The 16,417-nt window shown below is 71.4% G+C and overlaps 3 protein-coding genes and 3 non-coding genes across 6 annotated transcripts in view; 5 read left to right on the top strand and 1 right to left on the bottom strand.

Moving 5' to 3' along the window:
- Positions 1-338: 338 nt before the first annotated feature.
- Positions 339-1,986, top strand: H696_05440 (hypothetical protein; the record flags this gene model as incomplete). The annotated part of the gene is made up of 5 exons (XM_009499273.1): positions 339-489; positions 646-870; positions 1,052-1,400; positions 1,533-1,642; positions 1,892-1,986. The coding sequence occupies 5 exons, from the start codon at positions 339-341 to the stop codon at positions 1,984-1,986; spliced, it is 930 nt and encodes a 309-aa protein (XP_009497548.1).
- Positions 1,987-4,007: 2,021 nt separating this feature from the next.
- H696_05441 (TKL protein kinase) lies at positions 4,008-11,298 on the top strand (the record flags this gene model as incomplete). The annotated part of the gene is made up of 8 exons (XM_009499274.1): positions 4,008-5,271; positions 5,333-5,489; positions 5,595-5,994; positions 6,145-6,243; positions 6,346-6,557; positions 6,714-10,054; positions 10,195-10,423; positions 10,538-11,298. The coding sequence occupies 8 exons, from the start codon at positions 4,008-4,010 to the stop codon at positions 11,238-11,240; spliced, it is 6,405 nt and encodes a 2,134-aa protein (XP_009497549.1). The 3' UTR covers positions 11,241-11,298.
- A 1,381-nt stretch (positions 11,299-12,679) lies between these two features.
- On the top strand, positions 12,680-12,752 carry H696_05442. Its single transcript has one exon. It is a non-coding gene; the product is annotated as a tRNA-Lys (tRNA).
- A 324-nt stretch (positions 12,753-13,076) lies between these two features.
- Positions 13,077-13,149, top strand: H696_05443. Its single transcript has one exon. It is a non-coding gene; the product is annotated as a tRNA-Glu (tRNA).
- A 197-nt stretch (positions 13,150-13,346) lies between these two features.
- H696_05444 lies at positions 13,347-13,418 on the bottom strand. Its single transcript has one exon. It is a non-coding gene; the product is annotated as a tRNA-Asp (tRNA).
- A 1,159-nt stretch (positions 13,419-14,577) lies between these two features.
- Positions 14,578-16,417, top strand: part of H696_05445 (hypothetical protein) — a gene marked incomplete at both ends in the record, with an annotated part of 7,658 nt that continues 5,818 nt past the window's right edge. The window contains one exon of the mRNA XM_009499275.1: positions 14,578-16,153. Coding sequence (XP_009497550.1) covers positions 14,578-16,153 — 1,576 coding nt within the window. The remainder of the gene's footprint in view (positions 16,154-16,417) is intronic.

A 16,417-nucleotide genomic window follows, 5' to 3' on the forward strand; every position in this document is an offset into this window, starting at 1 on the left:
TGCCAGCGCCGGGCGCGGCGATCTCGGCCGCAGGGATGGGCACGCCCCGGGCGCGCGTGGCTCTTGCGACATCGCGTCCGGCCGAGTCACCCCGCCGGATGTCCCCCCTCCGCGCCCTCTTGCCAGCGGCCCCCCAGAAACCGGCTCTCTTGGGGCGGACTCGCCGGGCGGCACCCCGCCCTCTGGCCGCCTCCTTCTCGTCCGAACCGCCTTCTCCTTGCGGGCCCGGAGACGGCCGGCCGACTCGCCTGCTCCCTGGCAGCTGGCCGGCGCGTCGCGTGGGAAGGCGTGTCCCGTCGGGCCGCCGAGGGTCCCAAGTGCGGCGCGACCATCCGGCGATGCGAGCTCCGCGGCGCCGGGCCACCCGAGCGCCCCTTGGCCGCGAGGCTGGGCGCCGCCTGGCCACCAGTCGGCCATACGGCCCGGCCAAGGCGGCCCCCGAGATGCATGCCGGGCTGGGCCACCAGCGGCCGGGCGAGCCGGGCCGCCGTTCGGCCTGGCTGCCGCCGCCGGGAGGGTCCCTCCGGGAGCCGAGCGCCTCGAGCCGGCCTGCGCCCGGACCGGTTCCGGTCGAGAGGATGCCCTTGTGCCCGCTGTGCCGCGCCCGTGCCCGCCCGTGCGCCCCCCCCCCCGTCCCGCCGGCAGCGAGCCCCGTGCGAGCCGCCTGGCTCCACGCCCCCCGGGCCGGCCAGCACCCGGCGCGCCGTCCCGGCCGGGACGCGAAGACTGCCGCCGCGCATGCTGCCGACCTGGGTGCAGCCCCCTTCACATTCACGCCCCCGCCACCCTATGCGCACCCGCGGGCCCCGCTTGCGCCGATCGCAAAAAACCCCGGCGCGGATGGCTGCGGCTGGGGCCAAGTGCGCTGGCGTGTGTGCGTGTGCGCGCGCGCGCGCGGCTGGGCCTCGAATCGCGGAAAGGCCCCCGGGCATGGTCCCCGGCCTGCACTGGCGCCACCGTCCCCGGCGGACGCCCACCCGGCAGGGTGGATGATCCCCCGGCCGGGGTGTTCCCCCCGGCGGCGTGCCAGGCGGCCGCCCCCCCACCCCAGGCGGCTGGCGCCACTGGCGCCCGGCCGGCTCCCTGCCTGCCGGGCATGCCCCTGCTGCCCTCCCTGCCTCGGAGGGCATGGTCGTGCTGCTGCGGCCTCTGCCTCGGGGGCTGTCCGGTCAGGTGGCTCGCCCGGGCCCGGGCGGGGCGCTCGAGCTGACGCAACCCGCGCGCCATCACAATGCGCCTCGGCCACGGCCGGTCCCCGGGCCGGGGCTGTGGTCCGCGGCTGGGCCGACGGCCGACTCCGTCTCGACGTGCCAGCCCACCGCCCCGCCCGGGGGTGTGGAGTGGGCCCGGCCGGGTGGCAACGCTGCGGCTGCCGCGGGGGCGCCTCCCCCCGGTGGCCGGTGTGGGCCGCGCGTCCATGCACGCCGGGGTGGATGCCATGCCGCCGGCCTCGCGCGGCCACCCCGCGCGCCAGCGTGCCACCCAGACGGCTGGCCTCGCGCGGGAGCGCACGCCGGCCGGCGCCCTGGCAGCCGGACACACGGCCTGGTGCCTGGTCTCGGGGCCGGGGCCCGGGGCCCGCGCCGGTGTGCCTGCCGCGGCCCGGCCGCCCGGCACCAAAGCGCGCACCGGCGCCCGGCATGTGCGCGCCCCTTGCCAGGCGGCCCTCGGGTGCCCCTGGGTCTTTTGCGATCTCCTCTCGGCCGTCGGTTGGCCTGCCTGGCCTCTTTGGAGGCCATGCCTTTGGCTGCGACCATGAGGACAATCCGGGCGCCTCGCCCTCCGCCGGGCTGCCTGCCCGCACGCTCCGTGTGTCGACTCCCCCTCCCGCCCTCTCTTCGCCAGCTTGTAGGGCGGGGGGGGCATTGTCATGGGTCTTGCTCCGCTCCAGGGTCGGCGCCGGTGGCTCCGCGCGCACCCGCCGGCGGCCCCGGCGTGGTGCCCAGCAAGCAGCCGACGGCCGACGCCCTGCGCCCCCTGGGGTAGCCCCTCCTGCACAATGGGCCCGCGCCACGCGCTGCCCACTCGCTCAAGCGTCCCGGCGCCCGGGGGTTCCCCAGGCAGGCCAGGCCAGGCACTCCCGGGCGCGAGAAAAGACCAGCCCCCCTCCCCGGGGGACTCGATGCGCGGGCGATCCGCGTCAAACTGCGCCCTCGGGCGTGTGTATATGTGTGTGTGTGTGTGTGCGCATGCCTATAGGGCTGCCTGTGGGCGCGCGTGTTCGGGCGGCCGCACGGGAAACGCTCCTTCGGCCTTTGGGCGCACGGCATCCCGAGCCATGTGCCCCCCCCCGGGCGCGCTCGTCGGACACCCAAGCAGGGGGGAGGGGGCCGCACCGAGTCACGGGCAGGGCCCCGCCAGCCGCGGGCCGCCACCCGCCCGGCGCACCGCAGGCAATGTGCGCCGGTGTGCGTGTCGGACAAGCAGCCGGGGCGCACGGCCTTGTGGGGCCCTGGGGCGCCGTGCACATGCCCGCCGCCCGCCTTGCCGGCGCCCGCATGCCGGCCGGTGCCGGGCGACCCACTGCGAAGGAGGGCCCGTGAGGCGGGGCACCCGAGAGAAGGGGCGCCCGGGGGCCGCGCTGTCCGATGGAAAGCCCACTCCCGCCGCCCCCCCTCCCCCCCCCCTTGGGACGGCCGTGGCGCCGTCTCAGCCCACCCTGAGGCCCGGGCGAGGGGCGGGCCGCCCGGTCACACAGCGCGCCAGGGGGTGCCTGGCGGTGGCGAAAGACCGCACCGGGTCCAGAGCCGCGGGCGAGCCCCATCGCGTCGGCCTGCCCCGGGGCCCGGGCGAACACCCCATGCTGGGCCCTCACCTGCGCGTGATGCTGGCGGCCGCGCGGCCGACCCCCGCCCCGGAGCGTGAGGAAAAAAAAGGGCCGGGGCATGCATTCAACGTGCGCGGTGTGCCGGCAGCCCGGGGGCCGGCGCCTGCGCAGGTGGCACCGGCCCACGCGCCGGCTCGCCTCCAGCGGGCAGGACCCCGCACGCGCCCCACCCGGCTCGTCGGGGCCCGGGTCCACGCGCCGGCCCGTGAAAGCGCAACCAGGCTGCCCTCCTGTGCGGCGGCGGTCTGCCCGGGGGACCGTCGGCCGGGGCGCGGTCACGCCCGAAAAACAGGAAGCCCCCCCCCCTCCCCCCCCACGCCGACACACGCGCACACACGACCCGAGCATCCGACCCCCACCCGCCCCCGGGTGACGGGTCGGCAAAGATGCGGCGCGCGCGCGCGCGGCGCACACGGTCCCCTGCACCAGCCCGGGATGCGGGCCGCGCACGCACACACACGCGGCCTGCCCTCGAACAGCCAACACCGCCCCCCCCCCCCCCACGCCACGCCTGCCCCCGCGCCAACAGCCAGATCCCAACGGTCCCGCTCGCGTGGCCCCCCATGGGAAACCGCCCCCGATGGCCAACTGCCCCGCCATCCTGGTCCCATTCATTTGTTTACTGGCGCGCGGGCTGGCCACGGTCGGCTGGGCCGCGCGAGGGCGGCCGCCGGGTCGGGCACGCGCCTCGTAGTTGCCCCCATGCGTGGAGAGGTTGCGACAATCTCCCCAGGGGCCAACTCGCGGTAGGCGGCGCCGACCGGCAGCCCTCCTCCCCTGAATGAAGGGCCACACCACAGGCCCGGCTCTGCCGGCTGGCGTGTGGCCACACCTCGAGCAGCCACTCTCGCCCGGCACTCGGCCGGGGCTTCGGCCTGACCGCGGCCCCAGCGTGCCGGCCAGGCCCTGCACCCTGCACCGCAAGAGCTCGGCACCAAAGACAGCGGCAAGCAGCGCGAGCGCACACCTGCCTCCCGAGGCCACCCCCGGCTGTGGCCTATATATATATATATATGGCCGTGCTCCGGACCAGCCCATTGCCCAAGGCCGCTCCACCGTCCCAGCTCCCCCCCCCCCCCCCCGAATCCCCCTCCCTCACACACACACGCACGCACGCACGCACAACAGCCCGCTGTCCGGCGCTCGCAGCCTGCACTCCCCACAGCGCAGCACTCCACAGATGCGGCCCCTCCCGCTGTGGCAGCGCGCGCTGGCCCTGCTGGCCATGCCGCTGCTCGTGGTACTCCTGCACCTGTCCGGGGTCTCAAGCTCCAACGACCAGACCAATGTCTATCTTATTCCCTCGCCTCGGTCCTTTGGTCAAACCAACATGGGCTTTGGGTACTACCTCCCAAATGAGAAGATGGTTGCTCTCGATCAATATTATGGCGACTACACCACATACAAACAGTCCCTCAAACTTGACCTTTTCGGGGACATGCGTCTTGGGGTTCATTTCTCTGATGATGCCAGGACAATGTTCTTTTATGGGGTCTCCGGCTATACCCTGCTCCTGCCTGTCCCAAATGACCTGCCGGTCCTGGTCTGGCTGGACAACCGCACCCTCGGCATCTCCTCCTCGACAGCTGTGTATCCGTACGAGTTTTTCCCAGGGCAGCCTGTCTCCCTATTGCGTGCCAATGCCCATGGCCCCCTCGACGCGTCGGTTCTCCTGCGCCTCGGCAACGACACCCTGGTTCTCATGCGCTTTCAAAATGAAGTATGGACTCGCAGTGAACTGCCATTGTCTGCGACCACCGCCACGCCCGGCCTTCCCGGCCACTTCTTTCTGACTACCCCGGGCAACGAGTGGGTGTGGCTCCGGGATAATGGCACCTGGCGTACCATCTCCACCGGGGACGAGGCAGTCCTCAGCCTGTCGGCCACCCGCATCATGACCACCGACCCCAGCAAGATGGATCTGCTGGTCATCACTCCCCGGCGAATGCTCATCTACATTGGCTTGGGCAGCAACAGCACCTGGGAGCGAATCCTGGACACCATGCTGCCCACCGATCGCCAGGACCTGTCAGCTCAGCTGATCCCCGGAGTTGTCCACACGCCGCGTCCTCCGGGGTTTTTCTACCTTGTCAATCGGCCCTCACAGCTCTGGCGTGTGACGCCCCTCACCGGCGACGGCATGGCGTGGCAGCACATGGGCTCATATACACTCCCTGTCACGCCGATCCAGAGCATGGTGGCCATGGATTTGAGTGCCCTGCCCGGTGGCCGAGGGGAACAATGGGCCCTTACGCACGGTGACAAGCTATTAATGACCAACGAGGAGTTCGGCTGTCACACCGATGCCTCCATTGTCTGCGACCCCGCTTCGGGCACCTGGGGATGTGCCCCCGGTCGTCGCTACTCGCCACTCCGCACTGCGGGCGAGCTGTGTGCTGGCTGCGCGGATGGCTTTTACCCTGTCATGGTGGGACCCCGACGCCGTGCGTGCTTTTATGGCCCAATCCCACTCCTTTCAAGCGCACTAACACGTTTCGTATACAGGTGAGTGTCGCCCTTGCACGGTGGACTACTGCCGCGTGTGTGCCGACAGCGGGCACTGCCTTGCTTGCTCTCATGGCTTTCTGCTTCGCGACCCCGCCGGCGGCCGTGCCACTTGCGTGCCGGCCTGTCCGCCAGGAACCATCAGCTCCGGCGAGGAGTGTGTCCCCAATACTTTGCCCGAGATCAAGATCGATGTGTCGAGTCCAATCACATTATCGTCTGGATCGATGGGCCTCATGACATTCTCGCGTATGTATCTCAGAAACAACCGGTTGTATGTTTCCAGCACGTCCTTGTCAACGAGTGGCCCTGGCTCCCTGCTAGTTGTACTTTCGTCAGGCCAACTTGTCTTGGGCAATGCCGATCAGCTGCGTGTCACTCCCCTCCAGCCACTACAGGTGGCCCCGATTACGGGCCTCCCTACTTTCACTTTTGTCAATGGACTTCTTGAGAGTATCCATGTCGCTGGACGTGATGTGCAGGTTGAAATCGAAATTCGTGAGACGTACTCAGTGACCCGAGTGCTTTTGACCTGCACTCTCCCTGGCCTTGCACCCAATGACGAGTGTCAGTTGGCGGTCGCATCTGGCACCCTCTCAACGGCGGTCTCGGCCGAGGTGGACATTCAATCGGCATCGCCCCCCGGGGTGTCCTCAATTTCCGTGGGCCCATATCCGACTGAGCAGCTCTTTGTCGAAGCTAAGCCCACGACCACGATCAAGCAGTGGGACCATGCAGAAGCTCTCATGTCAGAATGGAGGTATTCTTTTGACTCACGGTGGGTGCTATTCGCGTGTCCCCTCGACCCTCAGACCGCGGATGTCGATTCGCGCTGCATGAATGACGACGGCTGGCACGCAGCGACAGGTGGTACATTGGCCGCCTCGGTCCCTGGTTTGCCAGCCAAGATTGTGCCAGGCGACGAATGGTTTGCCGTAGCAATGCCAACAGGCCGTTCTCTTGGAGGAAGGACTCATGACATTGTCCTCGTGGGACCCGTCAATACACCTCAGGGGCGTTACCTGGCGGCAAAGCACATCTCCCACGGTGGGGATGCCCAGGCCCGCACCCGCGACATCACGGGCTCTGGTCGCTTGATCGATGGAATTTCACAGTATACTCGAAGTTCCTTCTATACGGTCCTGGATCTCCATGATGTTGGGCATCCTGAATACCCCAGTGCCCTGGTCGTGGTCGAATCAGGCACATTGGTGGTGATTCTGCTGTATTGCCCAGTCCACTTGCCGTGTCACCTTGGTCCTGCACGGATGGCATCTATTCCGTTCGATCATACATCATTGATTGCAGTGCTCACCGTCCCACCACCACTTGCCAGTGATAAGCCAACTATGCTATCTTTACTTGTCAGTCGAGGGAATAGCTCTTCCAGCGTCTGCTTTCGAGTGGACTTTGGCCTCGATGAATGCCCCCCTCGGACGTATGGGGCCACATGCCTTCCATGCCACGCTGCCTGCCAGACGTGCACCGGCCCGGCATCCACGCAGTGCACGTCGGCCCGGTGCACGTATTTCCTGCCCTCGCTGCCGAACAACTGTCTGGCGGCCTGCCCGGCCGGGCTCCATGCCGACGCCTCGGGCGCCTGCCGGTGCCATGCCAACTGTGAGGCCTGCCACCGGCCGGACGCAAGCGGCCCATTCATCTGCACTGCCTGCCCGCCGGGAATGGCCTTGAGCTCCGGGACTGCCGATCGCTGTGCGCCCTGCCACAGCTCGTGTCTCGAGTGCACGGCCCCGGCCAGTGCGACCGCCTGCCGGGCTTGTCCCAGCGGCATGCTCCTCCGGCCTGACGGCACGTGTGGCGGCACCTGCCCGCCGGGGACCTGGGGCGACACGCGGCTGGGTGTCTGCACGCCCTGCTCAGCCGGCTGTCTTACCTGTGAGAATTCCTACTCGTGCACCGCCTGCCGGCCGGGGCATCTCCGTGAGACGACCTTCGGCATGTGTCTCCGGTGCGATCCCCAGTGCGCCGAGTGCGCCGGCGCCCTGGATGCGTGTGTTGCCTGCACGCCGGGCATGCATTGGGTCGGGGGGGTGGCCCCCAGCCCGGCCGGCGCCACCGGCGCATGCACCAAGTGCCCGGTGGGCTGCGCCACGTGCGACGACCACAACAGCAAATGCTTCACCTGCACGGCCGGCTACCTGCTGCTGGCCGGGCCGGGCCAGTGTGTGCCCGCCTGCCCGGACGGCATGGCGCCCGATGCTGCGCAGAGGAACTGCCTCAGCTGTCATGCTACATGCACCAAGTGCTCGACCCCCGCGGACCCGAGTGCCTGCACCGCCTGCCCGGCAGGCCGTGTTCTCCATGTGGACGGGCGGTGCATGGCTTCCTGCCCGACGGGCTTCTACCCCTTGGCCGGGGTGTGCACCAAGTGCGGGGCGGGCTGCTCGTCGTGCGCCTCGGCTGGGACTTGCGCGGAGTGTGCCCCGCAGCGCTTCCACCAGGGGGATGGCTCTTGCGACCTGTGCCATGCGTCGTGCGCCGCGTGTGCCAGTAGCACGGCCTGCACCGCCTGCCGGTCAGGGCTCTTTTTCCTGTCGCCCACGGCCCAAACCCCGTCGCTGTGTAGCTCGACCTGCCCGGCCGGCAACTATGCCGCAGCCGGCCGGTGCCAGCCGTGCGCCGCCAGCTGCGTGCTGTGTGCCGGCGCGGCGGACCGGTGCCAGGTGTGCGCGGCCGGCCACCGGTGGCGTGCCGAGCCGCCGGCCGTCGGCCAAACCGACACGTGCGTCCGCTGCCCGGATAACTGCGCCTCCTGCACCGGGGACATGTGTCTGGATTGCGAGGCGGGCTTCTTCCTGACGCGCCAGGGGGCCTGCGTGACTGCCTGCCCGGCTGGGACCTGGAAGGACCAGGCCACCGGCTCGTGCCAGCCCTGTGCCGCCAGCTGTGCCACATGCACCGGGCCCGAGTCCGGCAAGTGCACCGCCTGCGTGCCGGGGCTCCAGCACCAGCCGGGGCCGGGCGGCGGGCCGGGCCCCTGCGTGGCCTCCTGCCCGGCCGGGCAATTCCGCCACACCGCGTCGCAGGAGTGCCGGGCCTGCCACGGGTCGTGCGCCACATGCACCGGGCCCACGGACCGCGACTGCCTGGCATGCACCGGGTCGGTGCTGCAGGATGGCGCATGCGCCCGGGCCTGTGCGGCCGGCCATCTGGCCGTCGATGACCGGTGCCTGCCCTGCCACCTGTCGTGCGGCCAGTGCATCGGGCTCCGGAGCACCGAGTGCACCGAGTCCTGCCAGGCCCGGCTGCTGCCCCAGCCGGCCGGCGAGTCGCCGATGCGCTGTGTGGCCAGCTGTGCCAGCGGGTTCCATGCCTCGTCGACCGGCTGCACCCGCTGCCCGGAGGGGTGTGCCGCCTGCCCGGACGATGCGGGCCACTGTGCCCAGTGCGAGCGGTCGCACCGGCTGCTGGATGGCGCGTGTGTGCCCACCTGCCCGCAGGGCACATGGGAAGATGGCAACCGGTGCACCGCTTGCCACCCCTCCTGCATCAGCTGCTTCGGGCCGGACCCGACGCACTGTGACATCTGCCACGCCGACACGCCGCTCAAGAAGGACAGCTCCTGCTACGAGACCTGCCCGGCTGGGACCTACGAGAAGGGCAACAATTGCATGGCCTGCAGCAGCTCCTGCGCCCAGTGCCTCGGGCCCGGCAGCAACGAGTGCACCGCCTGCCCGGAAGGCCGCGCGCTCAGTGCCCAGGGCATGTGCGTTGGGGAATGTCCGGTCGGGCAGTTTGCCACCGACGGCGCCATCGGCCAGGTGTGCCGGGCCTGCTCGGCCAGCTGCCGCCAGTGCGATGGCCCGGATGCCGACCACTGCACCGGCTGCCAGGATGACCTGCTCCTGCAGGCTGGCCGGTGTGTGAGCGCCTGCACCGATGGGTTCTTTGCCTGCCATGCCAAACGCGAGTGCTCGGTCTGCCCGACCGGCTGTGCCACATGCTTCACCAGTGCCGACCGGCCGGAGGGCTGCCAGGCCGTCTGCACGACCTGCCGCGCGCCGTGGATGTGGTCCCCGGCGGCCGAGCGCTGCGTCGATGTCTGCCCGGCCGGGGAGTTCCAGCCCCGGACGGATGTCTTCACGTGCGAGCCCTGTGCCGGGGCCTGTGCCTCGTGCCACGGCCAGGCCGACCGGTGCACCGTCTGCTCGGACGCCGGGGCCTGGCTCCATCCGGCCACCGGGGCATGCAGCCTGTCCTGCTCGGCCAGGGGCCTGGCCAAGTCCCCGGTCGAGCGGGTGTGTCTCTCCTGCCCGGAGGGGTGCCAGCATTGCGGCGCCCCGCCGGACATCGGGCCCTGCCTCCTGACGACCCAGGGCATGCTCGAGTGCCCGGAGCTGACCGCGTGCGACCGGTGCGACGCCGAGCACCCGCTGCTGCTGGGCGACGAGTGTGTGGCTGCCTGCCGGCCGGGGTTCTATGCCGAGTGGGATGCCGACCCGCCCGTGTGCCGGGCCTGTCACCAGAAGTGCGCCGGCGCCTGCACCGGGCCCGAGCCGACGGACTGCCGGGCCCCGGACAAGGCCCTGCCCTCGGACCAGCGCCTGGCCCTGGGCCTGGGGATCAGCCTCGGGGCCCTGCTGCTGCTGCTGCTCCTGCTGCTGGGGGTCTTCCTGCTGCTGCGGTGGCGCCGGGCCGGCCGCACGCGCAAGCCCCTGGACCGGCCGGACGAAAATGCCACCATCCTCAACACCTTCGTCGGTGCGTGCCCCTACTGCGGGCGGGGCCGGCACCTGGGTCCCCGTCGCCCCTCGCCCCCGCGCCGTCGCCCGAGCGCCGTACATCCCTCTCGCCCCTCGCCCTTGCCGCCGCCCGATCACTGACCCGCCCCCCTTGCACAGAGCTCTCCCTGCCCGGGGCCATCCTGGTGGACATCGCGGCGGACTTCGTCCCGCTGCAGGACCAAACCCTCGGCCAGGGGGGCCAGGCCAGTGTCTTCGCGGCGCGCGCCGTCGGGGCCAACATCTCCGCGCGCACCGGCTGCCCCGACGTGGTGGCCATCAAGAAGATGAAGGCCGACAAGATGCGCCCGCTGGAGGTGACCCTCTTCCAAAATGAAATTGCCCTCATGTGGTGCGTACCGCCGGCCGCCATAGGGGGGGGCCCTGCCCGCCGGGTGGCCCGCCGGCCGTGACACATGCGCCCGGCCCCTTTTCTGACCCTCGCTCCGCGCCTCCGGGCCAGGCTCCTGCGCGGCCAGGACCACATCGTGCGGATTTACGGCTACTCCGAGGCCCCGCCGGCCATTGTCATGGAGCACTTCCAGTCGGACCTGTCGGGCCTGCTGCACTCGGCGGCCGACCTGCCGCTCGGGGTGCTGCTGGACCTGGTGCACCAGTGGGCCGCCGGGCTGGAGGCCATGCACGCCCAGGGGGTGGCCCACTGCGACCTGAAGCCGGCCAATGTCTTCGTCCGGCCGAGGGCCGACGGCTACTGGAGCGCGGCCCTCGGCGACCTGGGCACCAGCCGGAATCTCAGCGCCGACCGGGCGTCGGCCCTGCTGCAGGCCGCGCCGCAGCTGAATGCCCTGACCGCGCGCTATGCCGCGCCCGAGGTGGTCCAGGCGTTCCAGGCCCGCCGGGCCCTGGCCCTGGAGGCCTACCTCCCGGCGGACATCTACTCGGCGGCCATCATGCTGTGGGAGTGCCTGGCCCGCGCGGTCCCCTGGAAGGGCCTGCCCTTCGCCCGCATCGCCGAGCAGGTGCTGGCCGGCGACCGGCCCGAGGTCCACCTCGCCACCTCGCCCATCGCCTGGACCAGCCAGCCCCTGGCCCAGGGCCTGGTGGAGCTGCTCCCGCGGCTGTGGAACGCCGACATGCATGCCCGCCCGGGGGCGGCCAACCTGCGCCACTCCATCGCCACCCTCGGGGCCATGCTGCCCCCTTAGGCCGCGGGGCCGGGCCACCCTGTGTCACTTTGATGCGCAATACACCCTTCGGCAGTGGTGGCACCGAGCGCAGAAGCGGGGGGGGGGGGGGGGCGTCCGGGCGGGGCGTGGCCCTGTCGCGGGTGCCTGGCCTGCCCCGTCGGGCGCGCGTCGAGCACCCGCCAACGCCACGCGGGCAGGGCACACCGGGCCCGGGGGCTCGGCCAACCCCGGACGGGATCGGCAAGAAAGGCCCGGCCGCCGGCATCCTGGCGGCCGGGCCGGCGCCACCACTGGCCCCAGTTCCCCGGCACGGTGCTGCTGCTGTGGCACGGGGGCCGGCAGCGGGTTGCCGCGCGTGGCCAGCCGCCACGGAGCGAGCCGGTCGCCCGGCTTTCCTGCCTCTCCCGCCTCGCCCATCGGGGAAGGACGTGCGGGCCGTGACGCTGTGCGTGCGGTGCCAAAGGGAAGCACGCGCCGCCGCGTGGACGCCATGCACCCGGGGCACATGCTCGCACCGGCGCCGAGCCCCGGGCCCCCTTGCAGCGGAGGGCCAATGCGCCGGAACAGGGGCCCGACGCGCGCGGTACAATGGGCGCTGGCGCACCGTCGGCCCTGGCGAGCCAGCACCCGGGCAGGCCTCGCGAAGGGTGGCACCAATAAGACGCCGCCCTGCCGCATGCGGGCCTCCTCCGGAGCGGCCGCGCCAACGGCCGGGGGCGCGTGGCGACGAAGGCCCTTTCCGCCGGCGGCGTCTGCCGGGTGCCCCCTGTGGCCAGCCGGCCGCGCCGCCCTGGCGGCCCGCCTGGCACCCTGCCCGACGGGGGCGCGCATCGTGCCCGGCCGACGCCGGCCTCCTCTTTTTCCCGGGCCTGCCCCTCGCGCGGCCCCCGGGCTGGCATGGCCGGCATCCGGCCGGAGCGCATGCGCGCCCGGACCCGGCGCACGAGCCGCCAGGCTCCCGGCCGTGGGCCGCCCCACCTCCGGCAAGCCAGCTGGCCGCGGAAAAGCCCCAGGCCTCAAGCCAGTGCCGCGGCGGGCGTGCCGCCGAGCGAAGACGCCCCGGGCCCCGGTTCGCTGTGGTGCCGCCTGGTCAGGCAGCACTGCCCAGCCGACCGGCGGGTGCCGGCGGCCGCACCCCGGGCCGTCTGGTGGGATCCCCACAATGGGCCATTTTACGTTTGCACCCGCCAGGTACACGCGCACATTCGTGCATGTGTGGGACCCCCCCCCCCCCCCGTTGCCGAGGCCTGGTGGGCTCCGGAGGGGGGGCCGCCCAGCGCGTGCCCCGCTTCCCGGGCTGCGTCCCTGCCGGGATCCGCTGGCCGCTTGGCCGTGTGCGCGCGGCCGGACGCCGCGTGTCTCCCCCCCCCCCCCGCCCCCCTGGGGGGAGGGCCAGGCCCGGCGGCGCGGCGTGGCCTCGCTTCTTATTCGCCCATGCGTGCCTTCCCAGCAGATTAGCCTGTTTAGCTCAGTTGGTAGAGCATGGGACTCTTAATCCCAGGGTCGTGGGTTCGAGCCCCACAGTGGGCTATCTTCATCGTTTTTGCCGCCCGGGGCGAGCGAGAGGCCCGTTAGAGAGAGACGGGTGAGGCGGGGGGGGGGGGCAATCCACACCCCGGGGCCGGGGGGCGGCGGAGCCGGCGTGCGCGCCGTTTCCGAATGCCGGACCCCTCAGCCCGAGGCGGCCCCCGTCCCCGGCAGAGGGCCCACCGCCGGGCGCAAGTGTGTCCCCGGCCTCTGCCCCTCTCTCTCTCTTGTATTCCTCCGGGGGTTGCCTGCGCCGCCCGGGCGGCCGGCCCGCCCGGCCAGCGCGCCCGGCATAAAAGCCACGCGTCTCGGTCTTAGAGTATCCGCTCCCATATAGTCTAGGTGGTTAGGATACGTGGCTCTCACCCACGAGACCCGGGTTCGAGTCCCGGTATGGGAATTACTTTTTGGCCGGCGCGGCGAAAAACATGGCCCGCCGCGGGGCGGCTCTCTGAGACACACCACCGCCCGAGATCGGCACAGCGGCCGGGGGGGAAGAGGGGCTCCGGCCATCTCCGAGACACCGCCACACCACCCCGCCGGGTGGGCCTCCTCTCCCCCTCCGGCAAAAAAGGACGCCGGCAAACAAAAGGAATGCTCCCGATCCGGGAATTGAACCCGGGCCTCCCGCGTGACAGGCGGGGATTCTCACCACTATACTAATCGGGACTGGTGCTGACGGCGACCCCGCGCCCGGGGCTTTTGTGCGCTTTCTCTTCGCCCGCCCACGAGCACGAGCTGCCAACGCACCAGCCACTCCAGCACCCCGGCACTGGAGGCTGGGCCTTGGCGAGACATGCGCCCGGCGGTGGCCGGAAATTCGGCCATACATAATGGCCCGGCTCATATACCGGGCTGCGGGCGGGCGGGGGGAGAAAGGGCGATGGTCGGCGGGGTCGTCCAACGGGACGTGTTCCGGCCCGGGCGGCCGGGTCCGGCGGGGGGCACCCGGCGCCTTGGGGCTTCGCCCCCTGGGCCCCTGAATGGGGCCGGGGGGGAGCCCCTTGCCGGCCGGGCCGGATCCCGCGCCGGGGCCGCCCCGCCGGCGCGATCCGCCGGGAGGTCGATCGGCCTCCATGCGGCCAGGGCCGTCCGTTCGGGCCGCCGCCCGTAGCCCCTCCTGGGGGTCTGGTCTCTCTTTCTCCCGCGGCGGAGAACGCCCGCGGACAGGGGCCCGGCAAAGGGCGGTACCTGCGCCGGGCCGTGTGCGGATCGCGCGCCATGCTGGTCCCGCGCACGGGCGGGATGAAGGTGCGCGCATGGGTGGGTGACGCGCGCACGGGCGCGAGTGGATGCGCGGGGCGCGCGGATACACCCCTGCGCAGGCGCCCAGCGGTGCGGGTGCACGGGCGCGCGGACGCACAGGCAGACAGGCTCATAATCGCACAGGCTCACGGACACACCAAGACGCCAAAACACCAAGACGCACACAGACACACCAAGACGCACACAGACACACCAAGACGCACACAGACACACCAAGACACACACTAACACACCAATGCACCATGGCACACCAAGACACACGCTAACACACCAAGACACCAAGGCACACCAAGACACACGCAAACACACACAAACACACACAAACACACACAAACACACACAAACACACACAAACACACACAAACACAGATACAAGGGCTGCCGCGCGAGATGTCTCGAGGCACCGAGTGTGCCATGCTCTCCCCCTTCACCCCCCCCCCCCCCCCCCCCCCCCCCCCCCCCCCCCCCCCATCCCACCCTCCCAGGTGACTGGAGTTCAGACCCCCCCCCCCCCCCCTCCTGGCGCCTCGCCGCACCGTTGACACTCAGTCGCGCGCACGCCATGGCTCGCCCCCCACCACGCCGGGCCGGTGGCCGGCCCGTGGCCGGGAAGCCGTCGGCCACCGGCGGCCTCGGCCTGCTGTTGGCCCTGGCCGCGGCCCTGCTCGCCGGCGCCCAGGCGGCCCTGCTGCCCACCCCACGCAGCCTGCAATACCACCGGGTGCACACGCTCCCCGGGCCCGATCCCCCCCCGGCCGGGGCGCCCGACCACGCCCGGGACATCCGCTTCTGCGACTTCTTCAGCCAGGACACCCTGCTGCCCGGGGCCACCGACGGCCTGGACGACCTGGCCTTCTACCAGACATACTACGCCATGCGCCCGGGGCAGGAGTCCCACTCGCGGCAGCGCCCCCAGCCGGTGCACTTCCTCCCCGGCAGCACCGGCAGCCTTCACTGCACCACGGCCACCGCCTTCCCCCGGGCCGGGCTCACCTACCCGGCCACCCGGTACGACCCGGCCACCGGCCCCACGCGGGAGGTCTTCTTCGATGAGACGGCCGGCCTCGTGCTCCGCGGCAATGGCCACTTCGCCACGGCCTACGCCCTGGGCCCGGCCCTGCCGCCGGTCCTGGCGGCCACCTTCCCCGACGGCCGGGACGCCCCGCTGTCCGGGCTGGTGTCCTTCGACCATGGCACCGGCGGCACCAGCCCCTGGACCGTGCGCATCGAGGTCCTCGGCAGCGACAACACCCTCCTCCGGCCGTACATGGGCAGCGTCAGCCACCTGCGGGACATTCGCCAAGCGGCGGCCGTGGACCTGGACGCCGACGGCCTGCCGGAGGTCCTGCTCGCCGCCAAGGACACCACCACCCCCGGCTGCGAGGAGGACTTCTGCCTGCTCCTCCTGGAGGGGCTCCTGCAGCCGGACCTGCCGGCCGGCGCGCTCTTCCACCAGCGCCACCTCCTCCGGCTGCCGGGCAGCATGGCCCCCGGGCCCATGCTCCTCGGGGACTTCGATGGGGATGGCCACGCGTCGGATGTGGCCATCCTGCCGGCCGTCGGGTCGACCACGGCCCGGCCGCAGCTGGTGCTCCTGCTGTCCGGCCGGGACTTCGCCCGCCGGCCGGTCCACATCGACCTGGCCGGGGCCTTCTACCCCTCGCCGCCGGCGGCCTGGTCGGAGGCCGTGATCAAGGGCGCCGCCGGGCGCCTGGACCCCGGCCACCAGCACCATACCCTGGTCCTGGCGGCCGGCCGGCGGGTGCTGGCCCTGGCCGGGCCGCTGGCCTTCGGCCCGGATGACCACTCGCTGGACCTGGCCAGCCTGCCGCACTGGGCCCTGGTGCCGGATCTGGACCAGGGCTTCTGGGTGGCCATCGCCCTCGGGGATGCCGATGGCGACGCCCGGCCGGACCTGGCCCTGGCCCACAGCCACCGCCCGACGGACATTCGCCTGTACTCGGCCATCGAGGCCACGCCCGCCTGCTGGTGCGGGCCCACCCATGGCCTCTGTGTCCATGCCGCCGGCCCGCATGACAGCCCGACGTGCTCCTGCCGCGGGGCCAATCGCCGGCTGACCGGCACGTATGCCCCGTGCGAGGCCTGTGCCCCGGGGCACTTCGCCCCCGGCGACGATGGTGCGCCCCTGCCTCGCCCCCTTTTTTCCCTTGCCGCCCTGCTCTCCCGCGGTCGCCTGGCTCGTTGTGGCCCCTTTTTCCTCCGCTTGCACACATGTGTGCTCGCGTGCACATGCACACTCGCGTGCACATGCACACATGTGTGCTCGCGTACACATATACATATGAACACATTTACTCACGTACACTAACACGCACACCTACACACCTACACACCTACACGACTACACACCTACAAAACTACATAACTACACACCTACACAC

Source organism: Fonticula alba (assembly GCF_000388065.1).
Source record: "Fonticula alba strain ATCC 38817 unplaced genomic scaffold supercont2.11, whole genome shotgun sequence".
Lineage (NCBI taxonomy): Eukaryota > Rotosphaerida > Fonticulaceae > Fonticula > Fonticula alba.